This window comes from Silene latifolia, chromosome 10 (assembly GCF_048544455.1).
Source record: "Silene latifolia isolate original U9 population chromosome 10, ASM4854445v1, whole genome shotgun sequence".
In the NCBI taxonomy this organism is placed as follows: Eukaryota; Viridiplantae; Streptophyta; class Magnoliopsida; order Caryophyllales; family Caryophyllaceae; genus Silene; species Silene latifolia.
This window is the reverse complement of record NC_133535.1, coordinates 33,303,750-33,312,969: the sequence shown is the minus strand read 5'-3', so window position 1 is coordinate 33,312,969 and position 9,220 is coordinate 33,303,750. Positions and strand designations below refer to the sequence as shown.

The 9,220-nt window shown below is 36.3% G+C and overlaps 1 protein-coding gene across 3 annotated transcripts; it reads left to right on the top strand.

The window, feature by feature from the left end:
• Positions 1-398: 398 nt before the first annotated feature.
• LOC141605463 (uncharacterized) lies at positions 399-8,841 on the top strand. Of its 3 annotated transcripts, none has more exons than XM_074424240.1 (15): positions 399-634; positions 730-789; positions 989-1,091; positions 1,378-1,450; positions 1,564-1,609; positions 2,641-2,751; positions 3,539-3,614; positions 4,260-4,353; positions 5,562-5,622; positions 5,743-5,873; positions 6,268-6,385; positions 6,520-6,643; positions 7,540-7,650; positions 7,800-7,874; positions 8,515-8,841. In XM_074424240.1, the coding sequence occupies exons 1-15, from the start codon at positions 560-562 to the stop codon at positions 8,613-8,615; spliced, it is 1,359 nt and encodes a 452-aa protein (XP_074280341.1). In that variant the 5' UTR covers positions 399-559; the 3' UTR covers positions 8,616-8,841. The 3 variants fall into 3 exon arrangements, with proteins under 3 accessions (XP_074280341.1, XP_074280340.1, XP_074280342.1); XM_074424239.1 differs by having other exon boundaries at positions 4,257-4,353; XM_074424241.1 differs by lacking the exon at positions 730-789 and having other exon boundaries at positions 456-634; positions 4,257-4,353.
• Positions 8,842-9,220: the final 379 nt, after the last annotated feature.

Sequence of the window (9,220 nt, the reverse complement as noted above, 5' to 3'; positions counted from 1 at the left end):
AATATGAAAGCTTTATGAAAAAGTGTATGTGAAATAGTAAAATACGTATGTAAAAAAGTAATTGCGTTCCTAAATAACTTAACAACACATCTGAAAAGACCGTTTCCGAACCAAGTCCACCCAACTAAACCCAAATCTTTACAAACCCGTTGGTGACTACTGACTACAAAGTATACCTTGCAAAATTGTCCCACTCGAACAACTTGACACCCTCACCCGAATCTAAATTGTCCCCCAATATAATTCCACCCGAATATTTATTGTCACACATTGTTTATTACCCATACATAACTTGGTAAGTGTTGACCCGCAAAGATCTAAACTCTAATTGACCTATTTGACCCGACCCGACCCGACCCGACCCATACTATTGCAAATCCGACTCGGTTGACCCGTTTGTCGGGTGTATTAGTTGTTTGGTCTTGTTTTCGTTCCCCTTCGGCCTTCCCCAGCAAATACAAGCAAAAATCTACAGGAAGAGATTCAAGAGAGCTAGAGAAGACATAGGAGCAGCAATCGAGCAGAGAAGCAGCAAAAACAAAGGTGTACTCTTCACAAAATGACGGAGGACAAGGATAAGAATGAGATATCAATGTTACGCTCAAAAATGGATTCTCTCAATGCCCGCATCAAGGTACTCTTCACTCTCTTTTTCCCTTTCTTCTATTCTATACTCCTTTCTTAACAAACAAACAAACATGGCTACTCTTTTTTCTAAACTTTGATCAGGAATTAGAGACTCAAAATGCAAATTTGACATCTCAACTTTCGCTTTGCCGCTGTCCTAAGGTCTCATTTTACTTTGTTTTCTATTTATACTCCTTCCGTCCCGGTCAATTCTTTGCGTTTACTTTTTGGAAATGTAAATAAATGAATGAGACACCAAAATAAGGAAAAGGTAAATAAATGACCGCCACAGAGGGGGTAGTATTTGCTTCCTATCAATTTTGTGCTGGGTCATTTTTTTTATGTCGCATTTTTGGCTCAGAATGATGCAAACATTGATGACACTCGGAGTAACCATGCCATTTCCGACTCGAAAACTGACAGTGGTGTTAAGAAACTTAGAAAGAGCAAGAAAAAAACACCAGGTTGGTATATATATGCCCATATTTTTTTCTGCAAGAGTTTTGAAGCGATTATCATTCTGGGTTATCCGAAACAGTCTCCTTTTTCTTGTTAACCGACCCACTTACCCAGCCTTTTGCGGAGCCTTTGACGCATTGGGGTAGGGTAAACGCTGTTGTTGAAGGGTTTTCAGGTTACAATTTGATTGTGGTTGGTGCCTTTCAAGATTCATTGTGATCGAATTAATGTCTATGAAACGACATTAGTTGAAATTCCAATTTGTTTCATCTTCTTTGCCTTTGCTGACAGATTTGGACTTGAGAGCATTGCTTCACCTCCCTAGGAGACACATTGCCTTCAAAGTTATGTATTTTGGTCAGAGGTATTTTTTTTTTCCCTTTTGCACCGTGAATAGGGATTCTGCACTTATCAACGTTTTATGATAACTCTGATAATTGGTCTTATGTTAGTTGATTGCCTGAATAACTGTGGCAGGTTTTATGGTTTTGCATCAGAGGCACAACTGGAACCAACTGTTGAGGTAAGCATATGTCCTTGTGTTATGTATGTAGTTCCATAAAAAGAAGCGAGCATTGTGAAGGGAAGCTCAGACAAGTGTGTCACATGATTTTACATAGATAGTGACAATTGTTATGCGTATCTATATCCTGCATTTTTTTCATTAGGCACATGAATGTCGATTTTATATGAATGGGGATAAACAGTCCCTCTTTAAAATAGCTGTGTCCGTACTCCTGTGTCCCTAGTTTAGAGAGGGTCTCCATGTCTCAAATTTCTCACCTTGGGAGGAATCTACATTTAGATCCGCACAGAGATCAACCAATGAAACGTACTTACGTAGCATGTAAGAATTTTCTTTGATAGCTAGCTTGGATTGCTGTCAAGACTCAAGAATATTTCTTCATTTTCATTTCTTCTTTTTTGCATCTTCATTTTGATATGTTTCAAAGGATGAGTTTAGCGGGGTTTGTTATGACTTGTTGCTAACATGCTTGAAATCACAAGCACACTCTTGCCACATTTCACAGTGCAAATGTTCAAGCTAGATTGTTACTTTTGATAAAATTTTAAGGCTAGATTACTGCAGTACAATCCTATGTTACTTCGGTTTTTACTCTTTGTGTACTCGTGCCCATCACCCAAAAACACTTGGACAGTCTATTACAAACCACAAACATAAGAATTTTTCATAAAATAGCCAAGTACAACATTTAGGCACATTTTCCGTGTCTGAGTAACATATGTTTAGTTTACAGGAGTTCGAGCTGTGTATGTAGCTTTACATTTACATGTGATTTAACATATTAGATTGATTTTATATGTCTGAGTCATAAGGGCACTAGTTATATTTGCAAACGCATGTGGATTGTGGCCTCTGTTTCCCAATTTTTTGTATTAAAGTATGTCTAAGGAATTATTTCCAAGCTCCTCTGTTCATATATCTGTAGATTAATAAAAACTGATAGTCCAAGATGTACACCACATGAAGTGTTTTTAACACATTTTATCAGGGATTTGTTGAGTTATGTCTCTGTTGTATATTTTCTGCAGTCTGAACTTTTCAAAGCTTTTCAAAAGACACGACTATTACTCGGTGACAGAAAAGAATCGCAGTACTCAAGATGCGGAAGAACAGATAAGGGAGTATCTGCTACTGGGCAAGTATGCATTTGGGAATTCCTTACTGATACTTGTTGCTCTAGAAAAGTGTTTATGTTGGTGTCTAGTAAAGCAAATGTAATAGAGTGGTTCAAACATATTGAATTGTTTAGCTCGTGCTTGTGCATGTCTTGAAAGTTTAAACTCTAAAACTAATTAAATTGTTTAACCTCAAGCGAGTTTAAATTATAAGCATAATTTAGTTTAGTGGGGATATTTAATAATGGTTCTCCACATCTGAAGGTCTGCTGCTCCCAAAATTTTTTTGTCAATGAAAGTTATGATCAATGTAAGTAGTGGTCTAGTGACTATTAGAGTAGAGGGGGCTACTCTTCTTTTTTTGTTGATCGAGCCGCTCACGATTCTTTTTCTTTCGTTCTCTAGTGTCACTAGCCCTTCCCAGCCATATCATGAGAAATAATTCTAGTGAAAATTTATCCCAGGGGTATTTGCTTTGACGTTTGACATTTGTGATGATTAAGGACTGTTTAATATCCATGCTGTAGGATCGTTTTGATGTTTCTTTGTAGATGTGTGCCTCTCTCGTTGCTTGCTGTGAATTATAGCTCATTTTATTTCTTATCAATAGATCATCACATGAAAAATTATTCCGCAACAGTGAAACCACAACTAAAGCTAATATTGATGTAACTTCCCCCGGAAGCAAACTGAGCTTATTTGCACAAATATTGTGTTGTATGCTTGACTTTCAGAAATGTAGTTTTTCTTTATGCATGATGCTGGTGTTGCTCAATAAATTTACTATATAGCTAAATGTAAATTGTGGCAGGTCATTGCATTGTACGTCCGGTCAAACCTTCGGGCTAAGACACCTTCGGGAGAATTCAATTTTGAAGGACAGTATGGTCTGGAATGTCTCTTTGTCCATTAATTTTGTAAATTTTGAAAACTTTCCTCCTTACTTTTATAAACCTTTAATCTTCATTATGGTTTTGATGACCTGCTAGTAATCAAGTAAGTATCATATAAAATTTATTGGTTCTGGGCACACAAACTATTGTTTACGTATTCATCTTGGTTGTGAAATATGTCATGGCACAAATATGGATGTTTGTCATCGTTAAATAGTGCTATTGTAGTGACTATATTGAATCTGAAAGACACTGACTAGTTGAAAGGCTTCAATCCTCCAATGTCTCCAAAAGGCTATCACAATCTCGCACCAAGCAGAAGAAATTCAGTTCCTTTTACCTCTACAAAATAGAGTCTCTTTTTGTTTGATCTTTAGTTGAAAGCTTTATGGCCTTCAGCTATTCCATGGAGGAAGCGCAAATAGTTTGAAGTGTCCTTATGGTATATAGTCAATTATATCCCAAACCAAAAGAACAAAGCTTATTACAGAGCTCCAATAAAAATGAGACTTTCGTCATCCGTTCTTTATCATTTCAAGGTTTTTGTATATATTAAATTACTATAGAATCTTTTACCTATTATCCAATTCTTCGTGGCTGGTTCGTGATTATAATATTGTTATGTTTCTGTTTTAGAAGACGAACTCGATTATGTGAGAATACTCAACAGAGTCCTCCCTAGAGATATTCGAATCATCAGTTGGTGTCCAGTTCCTGCTGATTTCCATGCAAGGTCGTTTCGAGTTCTATTTCTATATTCATTTGTTTACGCATGGTAAATAAGAATTGTTAAGTGCCTCAGAACTACTGTATTGTACTTGATGGTGATGACAGCTCACTGATTCTTGCCAGTTTTCTTGAGCGTGTACCTAGGGTGCTCTGCTTAAACCAACCAAACATGTTAGTAAATCGAGTAATGAAGCATGACATGGGCCAAATTTATGTACTAATTGCATTTTTCTGATCAATGTTTTATCTCACAAGTCTAGTTGTCTAATGTACTCAATAGTTGGCCATTCATTGACCTTTGATTATTTTGTGGAATAATCTAATTCCGAATTTATGCGAGGAATACAGTGAACTCTGTGACTCCCTCCAGCTGTTGTTATGATTGGGGGCCTCGTAAGTTCTTCACAGTAATGGTAGCTTAACTCTTAGTTTGGTTACAAAAAGAGGGAAGGGAAGAGTGGGGTAACTCCATTTATCATTGAAGCATGAATGTATGATATATGTGTATGCCTTTCCCTTTCCAATGGAGCCAAAATTACTCTTATATTTCCTTAAAATATGAAGGGTTTAGGGTTTAGGGTAACTGTGAACAACCTCCTTGTGTCTTCAACATAGAGGTAACTACTTACCTTGTGTATTGGTTGGATCGTTTGAGGCATTGGATAATGTTTTTGTACGTATTATATATTTCCGTAGTCAAATTCAATCTGTAGTTCATTAATTATCTTTACCATCAACAGTATTGGCTTGAAAAAGGATGAGATTTACCAAATGCAAAGCATCTAAGTAATTATGTCAAATGGCTAGCAGGAATAGTAATAGTCTTAAAGAGTGTTCTTAATGTAATCTGGCTGATGACGTCGTTCTTTATGCTCGGAGAAAGAAAACTGTACTTTCTCCTTCCCATTTAATTGCTCCCATTTAATTTGTTCGTCAACCAAGATTATTTTTGTCCATTACTTTTTACAAATATGTGTCTAGATACAAAGTAAAATTCGTCACATTTGACTTACTAAAACAACTATTTTCATTTTATCGTCTTTAAAAAGTTGTATCTATTGCATATTTGTTGTATAGTATTTGTCCAAATTGACATTGTTTGAATACTGAAGTTTATTAAGAGGCTATATATGGAGCAGTATAGTCTAAATCTTTTGGGTTTTAACTTTTAACCACACTGCTTAACTTTCTCTTCTTGTTTTCTGAGTCCAGGTTTAGCTGTCTGAGCAGAGAGTACAAATACTTTTTCTGGGAGGAAAATCTGAACATATCAGTAAGTAACTCCGTCTTCAATCGGCATTCTGGAATATGATGTGCTGCAGTAGTGTAATTCCTAATAGACCTGGATATTTAATAGTTTTAGTTATTTCTTACTTGTTTTTACTTTCTATAGGCAATGCAAAGTGCAGGTAAGAAGTTTTTGGGTGAACATGACTTCAGGAATTTTTGTAAAATGGATGCAGTTCATGTGCATAATTATATGCGAAATGTAACATCATTTGATATTAGTCCAAGCACTGAAAGGTAAAGGAATCTGAAAACTCCATTTGTTTTTTTTTAAAAAATTTGGAGGATGGACAAAAATGTATTTTTGTAAACTATCACAAACCTTGATAGCACAGTTGTAGTTCAGCGCCGCGTCCAATATTTAATACCAGGTGTCCATGCTCCAAAGAAAGCATGAGATATTAGCTGAAAAGAAGGCAGGACTTGTAGCCATCTTGAAGATGCATTTGCTTAATTTATATATTATGTTGTGTTATTTGCTGGGTAGTCTGTTACAGACTAAGGCCATGTGACGTTTTCAGACATTCAATAAATCATTTGGCTTAATGTCATATGCAGACATTAAAACAGTGTTTCAAAAGTGTTGTGGCTGAACACGTTTAGCTAATAGTGTTACGGGCTTTTTATGTAGGTGGAGAGGCAAAGAACTGTGGGTTATTAAGATTAGAGGTAGTGCGTTCCTATGGCATCAGGTTCGATGCATGGTTGCTGTATTGTTTATGATTGGGCGAGGCCTGGAATCAGAAGAGGTGAGTTAATTTTCTCTGTAATCCTCATTCAGAGATTTTCCTTTTTGAAGATTTGTTATAAGTTGCCTTTCATGTTTCACATGTTCTGGTGAGATTCTCTGGCTCTTTTAAAATACAGTATATGTCATGTTCAGATCATAGACGTGTTACTGAACTTAGAGAAGACACCTAAGAAGCCTCAGTACACTATGGCTCCAGAAATGCCTTTGGTTCTTCATTCTTGTGAATTCAAAGATTTAGCGCTCTCTAGTGCGGCAGGTAACTCATATATGAGCTAATTTTCTGATTCAATTTAGATTTGTCAGTGTGTAATTCACTCAGCTTCACGAGCTAGTTTTATCTCCCTTGAAATTTAGAACATGCAAACACGGTCGTTATGTATTTATTATTCACATGTAAGTCTTAAGTTTCACACTAGTGCATTTGTCCACAAATCAAGCGCCAGAACCAAAGAACTTTCGTTTAGAAGCATTGTGCTTGGTCTCTTATGGCTCCAACATGATGTATTCCTTTTTTTTTGTTTACGGTCTCAGAGTTAGCAACTTCATCCGAATTGTTCATTTCCAAATTTGTGTTCTTATTAGATACCTGAGCAACCACTTTTTCGTTCATGTACTCTGCAAATTTAAGGCAAAGCATGGCTAGACTTAGAATTATGGCAGGCATTAGGCTAAGAATGCCATAGGCTGTTTACGGTAAAAGTTAAGGTAGAGAATAAATAATTACCCACAGTAGTTACTAATCGTACTATGTAGCTGGAGCCAAGTGCGTTACCTAAATCAGAATTTGTTTTTTTGGATAAGATTACCCGAAAGATAGTTTGAGGAAATTTAGAACATCATAATCCCATCTCTCATTTTGTACACGTCAACCCCAGGAGACAGTTTCTGTGTAGTGTGTACATGGCATTATCCCCTGCACCCCTTGACTTATATTATCTTTTATCAAAAACTTAAATAATTCCTTAGCAGATATTCCATAAACATTCAATTAAGACGTAATAAATTCAAATTACTCCTTCCAGTTATTAAAATGTGCACATTTTATGGAAATGATTTCTGTACACCTTTTATGGTCTTCTGCTTCTCGTAGATTACCCATCTTAGGGTCAATAAGCTTCTTATATTCTCTCTTTTCACATGATGTTTTTACAGATGCGAGGCAGGCGTTGTGTTCACATTTGGAGAACGAATGCCATAATCTCATACTGCAGGCTGCTATTTATAATGACAGCTTGAACTGTTGTTCTTACACAACAGATGAAGGTAGCTGATGTCTTATCTTTCTTCTTACAAGTTTCTGTGTGCATGCAATATTGGGATTGTCGAAATGGGGATAATAAGTAAAACAAAATGCCAGAAAGATCTTTTATGCTGATGTCTTATCTTTCTCCTGATTGTTCCCTTTCTTTCAGGAAATGATTCACTTGTTAAAGAAATATCAGCAAAGAAATATTTGCATATTCCCTTGATGAAACGGCCAACTGAGCGTAAGTTTTGATGGTGTAAACTCCAATTCTCAGGAAACATCGATGGGTTTGTGTTGATGGATGTTATTTGCCAACGTGATTGTTTTGCATTAGATTTATATTCGCCTCAAATGTGATCATCTTTTAAAGGAAGATGTGTATTAAATGTTAAGATTTGAAGATTACCACACCCACATTTTGAGGCAGTATAAGGCCAAATCTATGGTAGTGGGGAAAATGTTGTTAACACGGGTTGTGAAGTAGCTTCATCCAATGAATTTTTCAGCGCAGTTTTCATTTTGAGTCATCCAAAAAGAACCCGTCTCAATTGAACATGGGGTTAGGTAGCGTACATGCGTCTCCTTTATCCCACCATTTGAGGGTCCTTGAGGCATTGGGGTTTAAAATTGTTGTATTGGGCAAATTCATGACGCAAAAACTGAGATCAATGTAAAACTACCGAATCCGATTCAGGTATAGAACGGATATCTCATCCTCAGTGATGGTGGTAGGGTGGCTTTGTTATCAAGTGATGCATAATATGGCTGACTGCATCGCAAAGCCGGTTTTTAATTGCAGTCTTTTTTCATGTTTACTATATGTGGTTGTTACAACGCGACTTTCGTAGCCCTTGATTCTTGTTATCTTCATCTTGTGTTAGCATCATATATGGAACGGCGTGCCAAGTTGGATTCAGGAGCTGTAAAGAAAGGGACCGGTGAATTATTCCTGGGAGCTGAGCCACCTGAAGATGGAAGATAATTTCCTCTTGTTTTTTTAACGTCAAGTCCCCATTTATGGGCTATTTTGTAGTATTAAATTGATTCCCTTTGTAAAACTCAGAAAGGTATGCATCATCTAATCTCATTATCATTAGTCTATATAATCTTGTACGGAGTATTAAACATGCAGTAACACTGTACTTGGTGAATATTCTCGCCATCTACTGAATTTTATTCCATCGATTTTTGAGGTACGTTGGTTTTTCTTTACCAAAGTCGGAATACACTGAATTGAGTTGAATTAAAGGGAAAAAAATATTCAAGTAAATAGAAAAACTGAAGTGTTGTGGTTGTAGAATTATATTGTATTGCCTCCGTCTCGGTTAATTGTTGTCTTTTAGTTTTGGCACAAAGATCAAGGAAAGAGAATGTAGTTAACTATTAGATGAAAAAAGGATCAAATTAGGTGTGAATGATCAAATTGTTCATCAAATGCATTCCTATAATAGATAACTGACATCCCAAAATAGAATAGGACAATAAATGATCGGGACGGAGGGAGTAGTGAATTTGAAGGATAACTAGGCAATATTTTTCTCAAATTGTGCGCAATACTTTTCATTTGTATGCGCTAGAACCAAAGAT

Coding starts and splice junctions, on each gene's coding strand:
- LOC141605463 (XM_074424239.1), top strand. CDS start 560: ATGACGGAGGACAAGGATAAGAATGAGATATCAATGTTACGCTCAAAA. Junction 635..729: donor CTCTCAATGCCCGCATCAAG/GTACTCTTCACT, acceptor AACTTTGATCAG/GAATTAGAGACTCAAAATGC. Junction 6,644..7,539: donor AGCGCTCTCTAGTGCGGCAG/GTAACTCATATA, acceptor ATGTTTTTACAG/ATGCGAGGCAGGCGTTGTGT.